This window comes from Lampetra planeri, chromosome 53 (genome assembly GCF_965212315.1).
Source record: "Lampetra planeri chromosome 53, kcLamPlan1.2.h2, whole genome shotgun sequence".
Lineage (NCBI taxonomy): Eukaryota > Metazoa > Chordata > Hyperoartia > Petromyzontiformes > Petromyzontidae > Lampetra > Lampetra planeri.
This window is the reverse complement of record NC_136159.1, coordinates 4,376,456-4,396,028: the sequence shown is the minus strand read 5'-3', so window position 1 is coordinate 4,396,028 and position 19,573 is coordinate 4,376,456. Positions and strand designations below refer to the sequence as shown.

At 51.5% G+C, this 19,573-nt stretch overlaps 1 protein-coding gene across 3 annotated transcripts in view; it reads right to left on the bottom strand.

Moving 5' to 3' along the window:
* Positions 1–19,573, bottom strand: part of LOC144734845 (insulin-like growth factor 1 receptor) — a 118,371-nt gene that overhangs the window by 20,066 nt on the left and 78,732 nt on the right. For all 3 annotated transcript variants that reach the window (XM_078617257.1, XM_078617256.1, XM_078617255.1), the window contains 8 exons: positions 10,846–11,299; positions 7,945–8,087; positions 5,863–6,007; positions 5,155–5,369; positions 4,284–4,410; positions 3,013–3,281; positions 2,004–2,171; positions 928–1,147 (listed from right to left, as the gene is read on the bottom strand). In XM_078617257.1, the coding sequence (XP_078473383.1) occupies positions 928–1,147; positions 2,004–2,171; positions 3,013–3,281; positions 4,284–4,410; positions 5,155–5,369; positions 5,863–6,007; positions 7,945–8,087; positions 10,846–11,299 (1,741 nt within the window). The remainder of the gene's footprint in view (positions 1–927; positions 1,148–2,003; positions 2,172–3,012; positions 3,282–4,283; positions 4,411–5,154; positions 5,370–5,862; positions 6,008–7,944; positions 8,088–10,845; positions 11,300–19,573) is intronic.

Genomic DNA, 19,573 nt, shown 5'->3' with positions numbered 1-19,573 from the left:
AAAACTGCCTGTGCAGTCGTGCCAACATCTTCGCTCACACATTTAGAGCTGTTAGCTGTGTACGGAGACTGATTAGGAGAATTTTTACACTGAAGTTGAAGAAAAAAAAAAATGTGGGCGTGCACAAAGCAAAACAAAATATCACTTGATTGAATATTTCCCGGGCGCGGTGTAAGGCGTTTACATTATTGAAATGTTGTTTTTCTGCGGTGGCCACGCCTGCAAATAAATCCCTATAACGTCACTCCCAAACCAGGTAACTAATTATCACAGACAACTGATATCAATCGTGCTACATGAAGAAACAATGACATATCTTTTGGCAACATTCAGCAAAAACCAACAGTCGCTACGCACATAGCGGTTGCGCTGCCATGCAAGTCTCCCTCCCCCCCCCCGCTGTGCTTTCGGGGTCGTACCGCACGTTGTTCGGCGCGACGTCCGATGTTTCGCCCCCACATGCTTCTTCAGGAACACGGCGCGTGGAGCGAAGAGTGGGACATCGTGCCGAACAACACGCGGCACGACCCGAAAACAAAACAGAGGAAGTCAAAACGGATTGCGGAAAGGAAAAAATCAACTCAAGCACTTTTGCACTCACGCCACAGGAGGGCACGCAAGGAGCGGAGAACGCTAGGCCGGGGGGGGGGGGTTGGAACGGACGGGCAGCTGGAAAAGGCGCCAGACCCGCTGTTGGGGTTTTTCCTCGACGACACTCTGCCGAGGAGCGGTTGGCGGGGCGGAGAGATCCGTGGCGGCGGGAGTCGGTCACGTGACCACGCGCGCACGCGCGCGCACCACATCTCGTTCCCGCGCGATTCTCAGAAAACCCTCGGGCCGCCGCTACCGCCGACGTTGGGAGGAGGGGGTTGAGGAGGGGGGGGGGCGGCCGGTGAGAAGAAGTGGGATTGGCGGAAGAAAACCAACCTGGGCACAAAGATCCAATTGTGCAGGAAGTTCTCGAAGGCCTTCTGGAAGGCCGCGTGCTCCTTCTCCCGATCCAGCTCCGCCTCCTGCTTGGGCCGCGCGCACGTCGACTCGTCGCCGCCGGCGCCGCCGCCGCGGCCGTCGGCGCCGTCCGTGCCGTTGGGTCGTACGCCCTCGTCGATCGTGCCCGACGCGTGGTCCCGAGTCGGCACCTTCAGGCCTGGGACGCGCGCAAAGGACAAAGATGACGAAGCCCCGTGTGAGCCGCACACCAGAGGCTTTATTTTGCTAGAATGTTTGCCGATACTTGTGGATGAATTATGAACGAAGTACTTTTTGTATTCTACCAGGTAAGTCCAACGGAGCTATTTTTCAGAAGCGAGCTGGCAATACATGATAGCCCGAGAAAGTGGCTTATCATGTGGAAATTTAGAGCAGTCAAATACTCGAAACACGTGATGCCAAATAATGAACGCATGTTGATTCTAAATGTGGAGGGAAAAGCCGGAGGACCCGGAGAAAAATCCACGCGACCACAGTGAAACATGCAAACTCCAAATATACAGGCATCAGGGTCGGAATGGAGCCCACGACCTCCTGTATACCAGGCAAGTTATTTTTTTTTTACATACACACGAGTACGAGACTCATTCGCAAGAGTGACCCTGGGGAGATTGATTACACTGATCAAATATTGCATTTCAATAAAAACTGCAGAAGAAAAATATTAAATAAATGTGAATATCTACATAAAAATATATTATAAACACACTATCCTAAAAATACAGCACCATATTTTAACACTAAAGCAGTCACTGACTCGCAACAACTTGCAATCATAAGTGACAGAGTTAATTTCGGGTAAAATCAATGAAAATGGGGTATGCCGATAGCATAAAATGAGATGTGATAGAGCAAATCTGAGATCAGATTTGGAATCAGCACCCTGAAATTAGTCTAAAACAGCTGCAAAAGTCCAAGCCAGAATTTTTTTTTTGTTGACCAGTGTTATCAACAAACCCCCCCACCCCCCCCCCCCCCTAGTGGAGGGAAGGCTCCGCCGCCGCCGCACGTACCGGGCAGGCAGTAATCGAACTCGTAGAGCTCCGTGTTCTCGGCCTGCTGCTGCCAGCGCACCACGTAGGAGGTCACGTTGCCGTTGGGGAACGCCGGCGGGCGCCACTTCACCAGCAACTGCGACGAGGAGTTTGACACCGAGAAGACGTCCTGTGGCGTCGAGGGCGCTGCGTCGGAGGGCGGATGAGGGGGGGCGGGGGGGGATGATGACGTAAAGTTAACGGCGTAGCTCTTATTCATATGATAAGCTCAACAAAGTGGCTCATCACGTGGAAATGTATAGCAGCCAAACACTCTGAACGCACGTTGATTCTAGGTGTGGGGGGAAACGTCGGAGGACCCAGAGAAAAATCCACGCGACCACGGGGAGAGAGAGAGACGTGAAAACTCCAAATATACAGCAGGCGTCAGGGTCGGGATCGAACCCACGACCTCCTTCATACCAGGCGAGGCAGTTAACATCTTGCCACCGTGGCGACAAGACGGCGGAGGAGAGCCGTGCAGCGCGTGGGTATAGCGACGCGCTAGGTCGAACGGCGGACCGGACAATCGCGAGTTCAGTCTGGTAAGGGCAGCACGGATTTAGCACCGAACGATGCGTGGATCCACCGATTAAAAAAACACGCTAAAGATATGCGCGTAGAATCGTGCTGCCAGGGAACAGATTACGTGAATTTTATGCAAATTACATGTAAATTATACGATCGAGTAACACCGTGGCAAACATCACAACAACGAAAAACTAGAGACTATACAAATGAGCAAGGGTAAAATGCAAAAGAAATAATGATTCTTGGACGCTGACAATGAGTCCGTGACAATTCATTACATTTCCAAAAGAGGTGAGAATCATCGAATGCCGCGTGCCGATGACGAGCACGAAGTGCGATCCCGAGAGAATGGTGACGGGCTTGGGCCTTCATCCAAAAGATGATCAAAAAAAAAAAGGTGGCGTGGCTTTTCATTTCCCACATGCGTGCGTGCCCGCGCGCGCATGCATCCGCTCACTGCTGGCGTTGGTACGCAGGTATATGATCTTGCTCTTGGCGCCATTGTTTCCCCGGCCCTCGTCTGACGAGGTGAGGACGAAGGCCTTGACGAAGATGGCGTACTGCGTCCAGGGCTGCAGCCCGCGCAGCAGGATGCCCGGCGACGAGCTGCCCCACGAGCCGCCGCCGCCGTTGCCCTTGAGAGGCGGAGGGTCCACGTCGACGGACGTCCAGCTGTTGGAGCCGCAGGCGTCCTGCCCGTCGAACTCCGTCACGTTCTGGTAGGGCCTGGGGTGTGCGGAAGAAGGGGAACAGAGTCGCGGTTAAAGCTTCTACGTTGAAAACTCGATCAGCTTTATGGAGCCGCTTTTTGTCTTCTGAGTTTGTTGTCCTTCCTGCACCTCCGATTAGCACGGTTGGCTCCGTACGGTGCGAAAGAAGTTCAAGAGAATACATGCATATACTTCACCCCGGAGTTTTAGTGTTACGTTCAAATTTAAGAAGCGGACGATACACGCCTTCTCCGTCACATTTATATAACTCCACGTAAATTAAAATAAAATCGTTGTTCAAAATATTTTCTAAGCCACACGCAGCCTTCTGGTAAGTCCATCATTTCAGCAGCACAGGTTCAAGGCAAGCAAACTCCAGGGGCGGTTTCAACGTTCAGTGTTTTCACCATCAGCCAGGCTTTCTTAAAACAATGCTGGTGACCTGCCCAATGTTTACGTTTGTGTTACACTCCACTTACATATTTTATAATTCACTACCCATCTAGCTGGCCATGACCAAATCAGATGCTAGGGTTTCATCCCTGCTGGAAATCGTCACCTAGGCACAGCCATCAATCGCCAATTTATATTGCCAAGCGGCTCAGAAATTCAAGTATTTTTTATTTTGCCAGGTACGGCCCACTGAGCTATAGAGCTCTTTTTCAGAAGCGACCAGGCCGCAAAAGTTAGCTCAACAAGTGGACGTTTATAGCAGCCAAATATACAGGCGTCAGGGTCGGGACCGAACCCACGACCTCCTGTATACCATGTGAGGCAGATAAGTTCAGAGTATTTGGCTGCTATAAATGTCCACATGATAAGCCACTTGATTGAGCTATCGTTTGTGGCCAGGCCGCTTCTGAAAAAGCGCTACATAGCTCAGTGGGCCTTACCTGATAAAATACAAATTGCTGTTTATAGTTGTTAAAATCACGCCACTGCGGTGATTCGGCATGGCCCGAGGGCAGCGAGGATGGTGAGAACCTGGGCACATAGCGAGCCAGCGTGGGTTACTTACGCCTCCTTGTAGAAGACGACAAAGCCCAAAAGGTCGCGGTAGTCCGGCAGGCGGTACGACTGCCAGCGCAACAGGATCTTGTCAAAGGTCATCTGGATTTGCGTGAACGTCAGGACCGTGCTCTCGCCTGCGAGCGTTCACAAGGGGGGGGGGGGGGGGGGGCGAGGAAAGGGCCGGCGGTCAACCACCGCGGCGAATCCACGCGTCGGACGAATTGAGGTTTTAAAATGTAGTGCAGGCACGGCGTCATGCCGAGTGCGATATTATGGCCACGGCATTTGACCGGCCATCGAACGACGACGGTCACACCGCATCGTGCGCTTTCAGACGCGCTTCTGCGGCCGTCTCGGAACGCTCTTTCCTTCCGATGTCAGGAAGCCACGGGAGCTATGCACTTTTAAATCATCTGGATTGAAAACTCGTTTGCTTTTTGTGTTTTATTGTCCTTCCCCCGCACCTCCGATTAACACGGTTGGCTAAGTACGGTGCGAAAGAAGTTCAACATACATGCATATATCAGTGGTAAGCGATATCTCAACTGGTTCTGAACCCCCATGTGGCCCACCGCACACTGACCAGATTGACTGTCAAAGTTATGGCCACACAACCCCCATGACCGACAAGTGTGGCGAGTGCTTCAAGCTATTTGGACACAGGGCCTGATGAAGGCCTCCCCACCACCACGCCGTTTCTGCTGTCACGGTGGCCGTCCAAACATGCTTCACCAAGCGCTGTGGGCTCGTGCAATTTGATCGAGGAAGCTAAGGGGTGAGAGCGAGTGAGCGAGCGAGCTTGCGGAGGAAGAGGGGGTGTGTTCCCAGGGCCAGGAATCTAACTGCGGTCGCCGGGCTTGTCAGGTCGGTGCACGTACACGAGGCCTGGTCCCCGTTGGTCTTGAGCGAGATGTCCGAATCCTCCTGCCGCCCCTTGGTATGGGTCTTCTCCTCCATGGTGTAGATCTCGGACAGGCAGAGCTTGGGGTTGAAGTGGAAGAACATCTTGCCCTTGCGGATGGTCAGGTTGTGTTTGTCCCAATCCCACAGCTGCTGGAGGTTTTGGTTGTCGAGCACATAAAAGGAGTGGTTCCTGAATAAATGAATTGAGGATTTAATTAGCAAGTTGCACGTTAAGCCTTTTTCCCGTTCCGAGACATCTGCAAACTGCAGGATGGGTCTCGTTCACAGCCGAATCTCAGAACACACAAGGCGTAGCGCCGTTTTTGTTTAAGACATTGTGCTCACCGCAGAAAACTGTAGCGACACGACCACACTCTACGATAGCTGGCGCCAAACTGTGCCACATGCCCTCCCGCATGGCATTGTGGGAGCCTCGGTACCGATAAAGTTATTTTACACATACGTCATGGGAACGGAATCAGAAGAAAATCTCATGATGTACGCGTACATCAGCAGTCTTTCTTGCTTGGCATACAAATGACATTGGCAATAATAAAAAAAAACACGTGTCGCCCGGTCTGCTAATTAACTGCGTTCATTGTTATTCACAACTAAGTTTGGATGTTAACCGTCGTGCCCCGTTTCCCTTCCCCCTTCCGTTTATGACGAGAATCACTTCCTACCCGGGATCCTGGGAGTCCCCGTGGATGGTGTGGAGGTTACGGAAGAAGGAAAGCGAAACGAGCGCGTAGGACCGCTTGATCTTCACCGAGCCGGTCACCTCCTCGATGAGTCCCAGGTTCGCCTCGAGCTCGGTCGCGATGTTGTCTGCGAGCGGAGGGGACAAACGCGGTCGTTTTCACGGCGATTCAGTTTAAAAACCACAGTGCGTTACACATCTACTACGACGCACCAAATGACATTCACACCAAATGTTTATATTGAGCTAAACTGTAAATACCATAGGTGTTCTGCTTAGTCAGCTGGCAGCCGAGCAGTGAGCATTCTGGATAGTCACGTGATCAGGAAACCTCTTCTGGAAGAAAGAAGGGAGGCTTATATATTTATCTATTTGTTTTTTTTTTATATAAAGATAACGGTCGGTCACAGGCCTGGACTCGAACAGGGGAAGAGTCAACGGCACTTTCCAGACCCACGGGGCAGGGGCAGCAGCAGCTGGGCGCAAAAAGACGATCCTGCGCCAATACCAAGGGCCACACTCTTCCGAGCCGTGTGAACTCACCGACAGGTGATAGTCTCACCGTGCACAATGCGCCGCCTGAATCGAGTTATTTCATTAATCACTGTACGCCGCCCCATTTCACGCGTGGCTAGGAAACATTTGATTCGGTTCTTGAAAATAGATTTATAACTCGACGCAACTCTGCTTCACAGATGAATAAAAAAAAAAGCCTCCGTATTCCCCAGGGGGCCCATGTCCCACTGTTTTTGGTCAAAGGCGCGCAACAAATGGATCAATCGATTCCCGTGCTTGCGAGATGTTAATCGAATCGGTTATTATTATTACTTTACGATAATGTAAATGAAATTCCAAAGAGGCACTGCGTTCAGATTGACGGAATGGATAAAATGGTACGAACGAGACTGAAAATACGCCAAACAAAAGTGCAGGGAGAGTGAAAAAATACATACAACGGAAATTGACTCTTGGAGAAAATTACGACCTCGAATCATAAGCATGAATCATGACATGCCCGGTGGATGAATAATCAATTATTAATAGAGTCCATTACCGAGGTATGTCATTTCTGTGTAAACAATTAGAAAATAGCCCACTAAATTTTCTTCCAATGACGAAGGCGCTGGATGGATTGAGAATGACCGAGCGGAGGAGGAGACCACGACTGGGCCTAGTTCGTTGAACTGCGAGGATCTCCCAAAAGCGAACGTTGATCGTTGAAAAAAATCGCGTCCCAATGCACAGCAAGAAAAGAAAAAACACCGCATCCCCCGCACCCGCCCTGGATCGTGTCAAAACAGGAAGGATGTGGCCACGTGGGGAGCACGAGGGGCTTCTACCCCATCCCTCCACCCCCGGCCAGTGGTTTTAGCGGTTTGGGGGTACGCGGCTGGGCCCGTGTGTCCCCCTTTGACCTCCTTTAGCCCACAGCGGGTGGGATGTTTCATCTGACAACGCGGAATGCTGCTGCTGCTGCAGCTGTGGCAGACCGCGCCCGTCGTGACCTCGGTGCCAGCGCGGCCGTGGAGTTAAATCGGTCGCCCGGTCAGCGCCGTTCCAACCCTGGCATCCCGAGGAAGCGCACGTGCGTGTGTCCCGCAGAACAACGCGATGCTCTGCAAGAGGTTCCCCCTTATCCTCGACTCGTCCGGCTGGCAACGGTGGCGATGCAGTGGAAGAGGGCGGCGTTAGGGGTAAGAGTGAACGTAGCTTAAATCGAACAAAACTCCAAGCTGTAGGTAAGCGGTGCTCGTCTCTTGTCCACAACTCCGAGAGAAGAGTGATGGACACTCCACTTTCCGACGGCACTTTTTTTTGGGGGGGGGGGGGGGGGGGTTAGTATGGCCACAGAGGGGGGGGGGGGCGGGCGGCTGGGCTTGAACCGCAAACGTCCGCAACAGGTGGCGAACGAGCGATTGCTCGGAGGGCGGCCGCCACCGTTACGCGTGACGCGACTGCCGCTCTATGAGCGAGGCCTCCGCGGCTGGCCGGACGGGATGGAGGTGGGGGGGGGGGCGCCGATGTCGCAGAGGGCCCCCCCCCCTCCGGGACGGGCCACACTCACTTCCGCCGCGGATGTTGATGACGAGGTTCCCTTCGATGATGGTGCAGCCGTGCAGCTCCTGCGCGGCCGTCACCGAGTCGATGACCTTGGTGCCCACGTAGCACACCTTGGGGCAGAGTCCGTCGCACTTCTTGCACGACATGCTGCCGTTGGACAAAAGACAAAGATCCCCCGTATAGCCTTTAAGGATTGTAGGAACAAGTGCTGTATGCGAGCACCTATGAAGGCTGGCACAGCACACGAGTGGATGGGTGGCCAGCACCACGCCTGGCAGCCTTTGTCTCCCCAGTGGCAATATTTACACACTGCACCAAGGTACTCATTTGAGGCCAAGTCGACCTAGGGGAGGCCCATAACCAGTTCAGATAATTGTCACTGGTGATGGCCATGAGCGGGAATCGAACTCGGGCCGCCGGGTTCATAGCGCAGTGCGCTAACCACGGCGCCACCGCTCCCCAAATGCCGTCAGACGGATACACACACACACGAGCACAACCACCACCGCCCATCATCGTCCGCAGCAGCAGCACCACAGGCGTCTATGATGTGAATGAACAAATTAATTAGTGCGGCTCTTGCCCTATTTGTTAGAGGTGTAACGGTGCATCAACCGATATCGATACAAGAATCAAGCGTCGCTTTGATTGTCGCGGCCACTTTTGGCTACAAGGGGTCACATGACAACATTATAGAAAACGTACGATATGATAAAAAGTAATATTGCAAATGCATGCATCTTGAGCATAACAACTGATTTAGCTCCCAACACCAGAAGGCTCACATTAATGTACCATCGCCTCCGAACATTTAATTGTAATGCTTTTTTATTTTACTCATCCACACCGCAACACCCATGGTGGTAGGCATCTCCAGTGCTTCTCACACGACTTTCCTGTGGCACCCAACTTTCCCCGGAATGTTATCCCGATCGCTGTGGGCGCCTTGTCAAGAGCGCCACCCTCCCGTGTGTTAGAGAACAGTCCGTGGAAGAAGATATCAGAGAAGTACTTCTGAGATCCCTTCTTAAGCCCACACAAAGGGGCAGCACTGTCCCCCCCCCCCACCGACCTGGATAATGTTCGTCACATGACAATCAAACTGATTCGTTAATTGCGTTGAGTCATTGATGAAAGTGCTGAGAACCATTCGCTCACTACGACTTGAGGACCCATGGTCATTATCGGCAGCTGCCTGGAATCGAACCCAGGATCTCAAATCAACAATGCCAGGTGCGCTCCTAACTTTTAATCAGTGGCAGTGAGATGCCACAAGGCAGGCAAAAGCGGGACCTTCAGCTTTGTAAGTTTTTGTAGAGCTGTAAAAAAAAAACTCAATGCTGTGTAACGCCTGGTTCGTGTTAAAACACTGCAAGGTAGACCTGCAGAGCGGTTAAAAACATCACCCCCCCAGTCTCCACCCCCGCCTTGCGCAACGGGCGGGTAAACAACCGCTGGCAACGGGGAGGATCGTGACCGCCGCCGACACAGACTTACATAACTCAGATGACTGACACGCGCCTGCCTGACACGTCGATGATTTAAAACGCGACACTGAAGGGGGGGGGGGGGAGATTATTAATACCGCCTCTGGCTTCACGCGCCCGCGCAAAAAATCACGACGCTCGCCAGGACAGCGTTTGAGCGCGGGCCTGTGCACTGCAAAGGCCCGCACCTCCGATGAGCACGGTTGGCTATGTACGGTGTTGAAAGAAGTTCGAAATACGTACAGACCCGCGTAATTTCGCGCGCAAAAACAACGGCGTTTTTTAATAATTCCGCTGTATTTTTAAACAATCAATCTTCAACAGGCTTTTTTTGTTTTGCTTTCCCGTTTAACCTTCGCGACACTTCAAGGGTTGTCCCCTTCTGTTAGCGCCATGACACAGCTGTGCTTGTGGGGAGGAAAAAAAACACCCAAAAAGGAAGCAGCAGTCAACTGAGCGAGCCGCTATTCGCGGGAAATTCCGTAAACACCAAATATTTTACTTATTCATCCAGGAAGGCTAAACTGAGGCATAGCACACATTTTCAGGAGGGTCCTGCCACATTGGGTTTCTATTCCAAGATGTCTCCAGCCAATTAACGACACGTTGTGTTTACTATACACACGTGGAAGGAAAACCGGAGCACCCGGAGAAAACCCGCACGCGCAAGAGGGAGCAACGCTCTATCCCCGTGCAGTTGGAAAGAGAATGGCGATTAGTCCACACTTTGCTCTACCGCCGTCTGCTGGTGAATCAGGGGTACGGCTCTGCCTCGACGCCCACGGGAAGGGAGTTCGCACGTCTGTGCGGAGATTCACCAACCCTCGGCGCCGCCTCCGCAGCGCTGGTTTACAGGCGAGCGATGAATCGGTCTGTGGTGCTCGTCGGACACCAAGCACTTGGATTTTTTTTCTTTCTTGTACGCGCGTGTAACCGGCGGCACGTCGAGCGCTATTGTAAACGCAGAAACCGCCGCACTTTTTTAGTTTGTTGTCCTTCCCCCGCACCTCCGATTATCACGGTTGGCTACGTACGGTGCGAAAGAAGTTCAACGTACGTATATACAAACGCGCACAACGCGCGCTTTACTAAACCGCGGCGGCGCAAACGCCGCGACGATAATATACGGTTCCTTAAATGGAGAGGCTTGGAATTATTTCCAAACTCAGTGCCGCGCGGTCACGACAGCCACACCTCCACATCACAAATCAGTGGCTAACCCACACACTTAGTGTGGGTTGGTGAAGAGGGGGGGGGGGGGGAGAGGAGGTTGAGTAGCGAGTGCAAGGAAGGAAGACAGGACCAGTTTAGCTAACAGATGCATCGCCGCATGAACGTAACGCAACACGTTCGCCGCGTGAACACCGAGCGGGCGAATCGATTACGTACGCGACTTGAACTTCTTTCGCGCCGCTCACCTCGTCTCGTTCTCCATCGTGTACCCGGACGGGCACTCGGGCCGGCACTCCCCGTCGTGCAGGACCCAATTGATGCACTCCCTGTCCGACAATCCTCCGCCTCCTCCGCCGCCCAGGCCGAGCCCGGCCGACATGGTCCCGGCTCCCACCGCCCCGCCGCCGCCGCCGCCCATCGTCATCATGGGCTGCTCCTCGTTCTCCTCCGCCTCCTTGACGCAGGCTTCGTGCAGCACGCGGCAGAAGGCGGCCGTCACGCAGCGCCAGCCCTTGAAGCGGTAGGTGCCCGCGGGGCAGTCGGGCACGCAGCGGACGGCAGTGCCGTCCACGTGGACGTAGTGGCGGCAGGCGACGCAGGCCAGGGGGTCGTCGGGTGCGGAGCAGCCCCCCAGGCACTCCTCATGGCAGCAGTCGCCCGCGGAGCTGCAGGTCCGCCGGCCGCACTTGCCGTCGCAAACTGGAGAATGGGAGAGAGAGAGGAGGGAGGGACGCGCATCGGGATGAAGAGTTTGTATTCTTAGGTTTTTTCGGTAAAGTCACGTAGGTAAAAAAATTTCAATTAATAAAAGTAAAATTAAAATAAATAAAAAATCACGACGTTTCGGAGGCAACACAAGCTTCCGTCTTCAGGTGGAACCGTCACAGCACGATAGCTGTATCAAGTGAGAGAAATTCCAAGAAAACAGTCCTTGTATATATACTGGTTGAGGGTGGGAGAAATTTAAATTTTTTACCTACTTGACTTTACCGAAAAAACCTAAGAATATGAATCCTTGCAGTCACGAAAGCTTCAAATCTAGAATGAAGAGTTTGCTTGAATTCACGTTCCATTGTGACCGCATCCGTGGATTGATATTAGGAGTGCCTGGGTGATGATCACGATGTTGTTGTTTACTTGGCTGCGAGGATTGTTTCTCGGCGTGGAGCCAAGTGCGTCCATCCAATAATGACGCTCGCAATCATTTAAAATGTATTTCTTTGGCTGTGTCGGCTGGTGGTGGGGGGGACGGGACTGAACCGACACAGATTTTCGGTCAGATTGTAACGTGGCCCAACCCAAAAATCCCAAAAGCGCCGCGGGCAACATGTTACGAGACGGAGGAACCTCTGGCTCAGTCATCAAACATCGTACACAGCAAAATCAATAAACATAGGCGCATCAAAATATCAAACTGCGCTTCCAAACTTTTTAGCTGCCTACCGTGTCCATTGAATTCATGAAGCTAATAAATACGAAGGGGAGGGTGGTTTAGCAGGGAGAGGATGGGGGGGGGGGCGGTGAATTTATCATTGAGAGTCCAAATGAGGTGGAGAGAGTCTGTAGTTCGCGAGGCATGGGGACGGCAGTGGCGTGTGGTGATTAACGGTGATGGTGAGTTCGTGCACATTGAATTATGAATTGTTCGGGAAGTGGGGTATTGTATCCTCTTAGAATTCGCTCCTCCCTTAAAACTCATTTTTTTCAATAGGGTATCCTTCCACTACTTCCTCTCCTCGTCCTTAAAACCTTCACCCCCTTCCCAACCTCCCTTCCCCTCCCCCAAACACTCAAACCCCATCCCTTTTCCTCAACAGTCAATAACTAATGTACCATTCACAATTCTTATAAAGCGCTTTGACAAAAGCGCCGTATAAAATCCTAGATAAGATGACAGAGGAAATTCGAATTCAGAACTTTAGAATACAGATTGTTTGCGCTGGCTTCAGAAGGCCCTAGGCCTGGGGTTGACATTGCAGCTACGCCGATTATGAAGGTGATAATACCACACGTGCCGTTGGCATTGTTAATAATGTAATAATTACAACCCCTTTGCCAATCAACCGCTGGATGAAGGTCGTGTCGGGGTTGCGTGGCCAGGTGAATGAAAGGGGTGGGGGGGTTGGCCTCGGACCGATTCAGGTAATCACTTGCTACTATCTTTATTTGAAGCTTTCGTGACTTGCTACTAACCACGATAGCCACGACCGGGAATCGAACTCGCCACCGTGGTGCTCGCTACGACAGCAGTCGTGTATCGTCGAGAAGAACAAACTAACAGGTGAGCAGAGAGGACGGTTCACGTGAAAATCCTACACAAACCACAATCGAATCCGGTGACGGATCAGCCAATCATCGAATGCCTTAATAACTAAACTCTCCTTTCTAAATGTCTTGAAACGTTTCCAGTATCCACATGTTTTCTTTTTGTAGCAGAGAGAACAAGACGAGCTCTCTTATCGAGCTCGGAGTGTGCGGGCTTGCAAAAAAAAAAATCTATTAAAAAAATAAGCAGTTTAGCGGGCACTCGTCAGCGGTTAGCGGCTATTTGTCACCCGGTCACGAGCGACAGCGGTTTCGCATCGTACCAATTACCAGCAGCATATTAAATGATCCCGAGGCTGACTTGCCAGGCAGACAGGCTTAACAGCCATTCTAGATTACACTTGATAAAGCTTTCCACCACCGCAGCCCCCCCGACCCCCCAGCCTTTCTTTCTTGCTCACCGCGTCGCTTTAAAACGTCGAGCGACTTAAACGAAACCGAGAGTGTGTTTCTCAACATTACAGTCCGCCAACTAGCGGCCGTCGATGAAGACGCAAATTCGTGCGCCGCTGCCGGCCCGCCCGCCCGCGGCAGCTCGGTGACAGCCCCAGGAGGAGGTACAGGAGGAGGCACAGGAGGAGGCACAGGAGGAGGCGGCAGAGCTCCCTAATTATGGGCCCTGCTCAGAGTCGCGGATGCCGCGGAAGCCCATCTCAACTGGCGATGGATTCGACTACGGCTAGGCGCGGTGGGGGGCGGGGGGGGGGCGGCGCGCCCCAACGGATCTCCCCCCCGAGAAAGTAGCGCTGCTTCTTGGTGAGAGAGTGGGGGGTGGGGGGGGGCCGTGGCAGAGAAATCTTAACGAGGCACCACAACAAGGATTTCCCCCCCCCCACCCCGTACACAGCGAGCACGTGGCCGGCCAAAATTGGAATGCTGCCCGTCGCGTCTGGCGCCTGAGCAACCCCCGTTGTAATACCTCTGGCTGCATTCGATGACCTCCCATGGAAATTCGGCAAATGATGCAGAGAAAGTTGATTGATTAATCCAGCGCTCGACGATTCATCTCCGATCACTGGCTCATCAGCGGTCAGTCGCCTCCTCATCATTATTTTATTGCTACTGACGCCATGGTCGCTGTCCCCATGAAATCTTCTTGGTTCTTTCGGTAAAGTCACGTAGAAGGGAAATAATAAAATAATAAAAATAAAACATAATAAAATAATTTTCACGACGTTTCGGCCACAACCCAAGCAGCCGTCCTCTTGGTGAAAAACAGGGCTGTCATTCAGACGCTGTCCTTCCGACAGACCTGTTCTTCACCTGAGGACGGCTGCTTGCGTTGTGGCCGAAACGTCTTGAGAATTATTTTATTATGTTTTATTTTTATAATTTTATTATTTCCCTTCTACGTGACTTTACCGAAAGAACCAAGAAGATGAATCCCTGCAGTCACGAAAGCTTTAAACCGAAATTTAGTCCCCATGAAACTTCACTCGTTCATTTTTCCACGCATGTCGAGGGCCCGGTGTACCAGGACTGTATCTGCTCATCCGCAGTGCGTTCAACCAACCACAACCAACCACCACCGCACTGCCAGGTCACAACTCTTCTCTGCTATTATCCTTCACTCTGCTCGACTTTGGAATTCCCTGGTCTCTTTCTCTCAAGTTCTTCATAACTTTGCCGAATTAAAAAAAGAAAATACCTTAACCTCTCAATTACCACGCCTTCAATAGTTGCTGGTTGTTACTGGCCGCTATGGGATTTGTGACCTTTCGAATCTGTGATCAGAAACGGTCACGTAAAACAAAAAATCATGCTGGTCGTGCAGCAAGGGTTGGTGAATGGGGCGTCCAGGACTGGTTAACACTCATCAACGAAGATCGTGTTTTTGTGTCGTCTGTTGTTGTTCTGGCCTGCCCCTACTGGACATATGTGAAAAAGCGCTTCATAGTTTAACACGTCGGCTTTCGCGACCTATATTATCTAAGATAAGATGTTGATGGATTAGATCGCGTTCTGTATTTACTCTCCAACACACCTGTGTGCTGAACTAGTAACGAATTGTCATGTTTTGTTTTACGTGACAAACCTTACTAATTGTCTGTGTTGGGTGGTGGCGGATTTAACAATACATGATATTTACGCGATCTAACCCAAAAACCTCTTATGAACAAGACCTCTACAGCTCATCGGATTCCTCCAGCGTAAACAAAGACTCCGATTCTGATTTAGATCCTGACACATCGCTACCCAGCTGCGACGAGCCCTGACCTGCGAATCGAACCGAGGTGGTGCCAGTTCACCGTGCCGGCACGGCAACCGAGCGCGCCGCTTGTTCAAAACAAAAGTTGCCACCGAGCGGAGCGAGATTACGGTCTGCGGAAGACGACGAGAACGACGCAAGGGCGCACAGCGGCAGAATCGGCCGGGCCACGCTGACGCAACCCCAACTTGTTGGAAATGAGAAGTTTACTTCCCCGAGTGAAGCGCCACTGATCGCGCGCCGTCCACCACCTTCACGGAGGTACAGGTGTGTGTGCGTGTGTCCGTGGTAGACGGGTGAGTGCGTGCGTGTGTGTCTGTGGTTGTGGGGGAGCGGTAGTGTCGCGGTCAGCACGCTGCACTTTGAACCCGGCGACCCGAGTTCGATTCCCGCTCACGGCCAACACCAGTGACGCTTATTTGAACCGGTCCTGGGCACCCCCTATGTCGATTCAGCCTCAAATGAGTACCTGGTGTGGTGTGTAAAAACATCGCCACTGGGAAGACAAAGGCGGTCGGGTATGGTGCTGGCCACCCACCCCCTAGTGTGCTGTACCGGCCTTCATAGGTGCTCGCTAGCAGCACTTGCTCCTACATTCTGTTAAGGCTATACGGGTGATCTGTCTTTGTGACGTGCAGCAGCAACAACAACAACAACAAACAACAACAAAAACTCGGTGGAACCTAAAATTAAATAAAAGCTTTTCCAGCAGCCACAGCAAAGAATTCTGAAACCTGTTTTTAATATAGCAGAGCCTGCAATTAGCCGTAGGGTCCCTCTCGTCTCGAGCAGAGAGTGACTCACGCGATCATCATCGGGGTGTGTGGAAACAAAGAGGGCGCTTTGTGCGGCTTCATGTTTTTTTTGGAGCCTCAGATTTTGAACAAAAAACTGCAGAAAAACACACCTTGCTTGAAGAAAAACAACCCCCCCCCCCCCAGAAAACAAAGGAATGAACTACACCAGGAAGATCGTGAAGCAGGTGCCGTAAGAGTTTCAAAAGCAGGCTCGGTTTTTTTTGTCCTTTAAGGACATGTCACCCGGTTGCCTGTGTTTGTTATGCTGCTAAAGTGCACTGGGGACTTTCAATCCGGAGGTCGCCGGTTCGATTCCATCTCCGAGCACGGCAGCTGAAACGATGGTGCGAGTCTCTAAAATCCCCGCCAACCCGCACCCCTCCCACACCGCTTCTGTCCACCTCGCAATGTAAACGACACTAAAACTAAACAATTTTTATCTTACCAGGTAAGGCCCACTGAGCTACGTAGCTCTTTCTCAGAAGTCACCTGGCCACAGATGATAGCTCAATGAAGTGGCGTATCATCACGTAGACATTTATTGCAGCCAAATACTCTGAACGCGTGATGTTGATTCTACATATGGAGGGAAAAACCGAAGGAGAAAAATCCACGCGACCAGAGAGCAAGAGACATCCAAACTCCAAATATATAGGTGTTAGGGTCGGGATCGAACCCACGACCCCCTGCATACCAGGCGAGGTAGTTAACATCTCGCCACTGTGGCACCTAGGTAGTTGACGCTGGTGGGGGTTCAAGTGTGGGTAAGCAGGTACGTCCACCTCTCCCAGCATGCAACTTTAAATTGAAAACGATTTCTCCCATCTCCTATGTTCAGCGGGTGAAACGGGCCTCGTGTAAACTTCCCAGCATTGTTTTTTCACGCGACGGGGAGCGCCACCCCAAGACCGCCGTTCGCTCGCGAGCGTCATGGCGCCAGAGGTCGCAAACGGGTTTTGACTCCTTACCTGTACCCGTACCCGGCCGCACCAGGGTCGCAAACGGGTACCCGTACACGGCCGGGTACGGGTAGCCGGGTATCGGGTAGGGTATGGGTATCGGGTACCCGGTTGCGACCTCTGCCTGGCGCTGGCGAGGCGAGCAGCACGGCACCGCCGCCGGCTATTCGTCTTTTCCGAGCGCTGTGATTCACCGACTTGCCGATTGTAACAAACGGCCGTCAGATGTATTAATAATCCCGTGTGGTTTCTTCGCAATGCGTTTGTGTCCACCCCCACTCGCGCAAATGCGCACGCGCGTACACACACACAGAACCAATGTCCTTTAAACGTGAACTTCACACGCCAATTTCTTCACCCAGTGTTGACGACTGGCTGACTATGTCGGATCGTCCATACCGGGTTCAAACACAAAGCACTTCTCCCTTCTGCTTTTTTTCAGAGCACCGCTGTGGCGAGATATTAACTACCTCGCCCGGTATACAGGAGGGCATGGGTTCAATCCCGACCCTGACACCTGCATATTTGGAATTTGCATGTTCTCCCCTTGGTCGTGTGGGTTTTTCTCTGGGTCCTCCAGTTTTTCCCTCCACATTTAGAATCAACACGCGTTTAGAGTATTTGGCTGCTATAAATTTTCACATGATAAGCCACCTTGTTGAGCTATCATTTGTGGTTGCCAGGTCGCTTCTGAAAAAGAGCTGTATAGCTCAGTGGGCCTTACCTGCTAAAATAAACATAGTACTTTGTCTGGCCTTGGAATTCCCTGCAGACATCTCACAAATTCTTACAACCTTGCTCCATTCCAGAAACATATTAACCCTTTGTCTATTACACCTTCAAATGGTGCCGTTTGTTGCCGACCGCTTCCAGTTTATGGGCCGGCCCTGCAACTGCAATTTAAACAACAACAAAAACCACGTGAATTGACACATTGTCAATGTAAATTTGAAACCATTTTTACATCTATTTATTTTTACTCGCAAGACTTTTTCAAAAACGTATTATTATTCCTATTGTTAAATATCAAGAGAACGCACGCAGGTGAGATGGAACAGATTTTATGCCGTCTTTTGGGATGACATGTCGCGAGAAGAAATTATGGCCGAGAGGGCCAACAAAAAATCAACTGGGTGGCAGCCACAGGAGGGAACGTGCCCCACCCCAGGAGTACGGTTTACAACGGAGATGGAGCGATGTGGGTTCGGCACGTGTGCAGGCACTGGGCGAAACCCCGGATTCTTCTGTCGTGGCGGGGACAGCGAGGGGCGACGGTGACCTTCGCCCAAGCGGTGGAACGAACAACAGCTGACGGCTGGTTTGAACGCGACGTACAGATCTGCGGTTACGTTGCACGCGACAAAAAAAACACGGAGCACTTCGCGCGATGACGGAGAATGTGATCTTGATTGCATAGTGGGGGGGGGGGGGGAGGGGGTTTCCAGTGCCGCTCTGCTGATTGTGCATTTGCCAAATTTAAACTTACAATTCCTGCGGTTTGAAAATCAGCCGCCAGACTTGAAACCTAGCAACGTGCAGACCAATTGCTTTTATTTCCAGGAAACGTGCAACATGTCCGTGAAAGAATGTTATTTTTGCGTTGACATCGATACCGTAATATAAAACAATACTATTTTACAGAGCTGAAACAATTTACCCGCTCGCCCCGCCTCCCAAGCGATTTCATTAGTAGGTAAACGTAGTGGCCACCTAGTGGCTGCAGGGGTCAAGTGAAAATGCATCTGCTGCTGCTGCTGCAAAATTAACGAATCAACAAACATCGACTGTTCCACGCACGGAATATAGCTTTTTTTTTCAGAAGCAACCTGGCCACAAATGATAGCTCAACGAAATGGCTTATCATCACGTGGATATTTATAGAAGACAAATACTCTAAAACGCATGTTGATTCTAAAGGTGGAGGGAACCGGAGAAACATGAAAACTACGAATATACAGCAGGCGTCAAAGTCGGGGATCAAACCCACGACCTCCTGTATACCAGGCGAAGTAGTTAACATCTCGCCACGGTTCGAATCCAGCGGTCGACCCAGTTCGAATCCAGCGGCCGCCCCAGTTATTACTGCGGTGCAGTATTCACTGTAGAGATGCTTTGCGGCGGACGTTAAACATCTCCGTGACGTCATTGTCAAGAGCAGTGCCATCGCGTGTCTGGCGTCAGAGTCCAAATTTGAAAGCTACACCGCAGCTCACTCAATTGGGATCACACAGCAGCAGCAATCATCTCCCCCTACTGGCAGCAGACTAATGCCCCAGAACTCACTCTTTCAAATGAGACTCCTATCGTGGTCTTTTGAGTTCGCATCCTGGGTTAAACAAATGAACAAACAAAAAAATGAACCTCTTCCAATTTACCCATGACACTTTTTAATTCTTACCAACACGAGTAGAAGAAGAAAAAAAACCACCCCAAGTATTTTCCACTCTCGCCCATCATGGTGGCAACATGTTATCTACCTTGCCTGGTATGAAGGAGGTTGTGGGTTCGATCCCGACCCTGAGTTTGCATTGTCTCCCTGTGGTTGAGTGGAATTTTCTCCGGGTCCTCCGGTTTTTCCTTCCACATTTAGAATCACCGTGTGTTTAGTGTATTTGGCTGCTATAAATTTCCACACAGTGATAAGCCACTTTGTTGAGCTATCAGATGTGGTCAGATCGCTTCT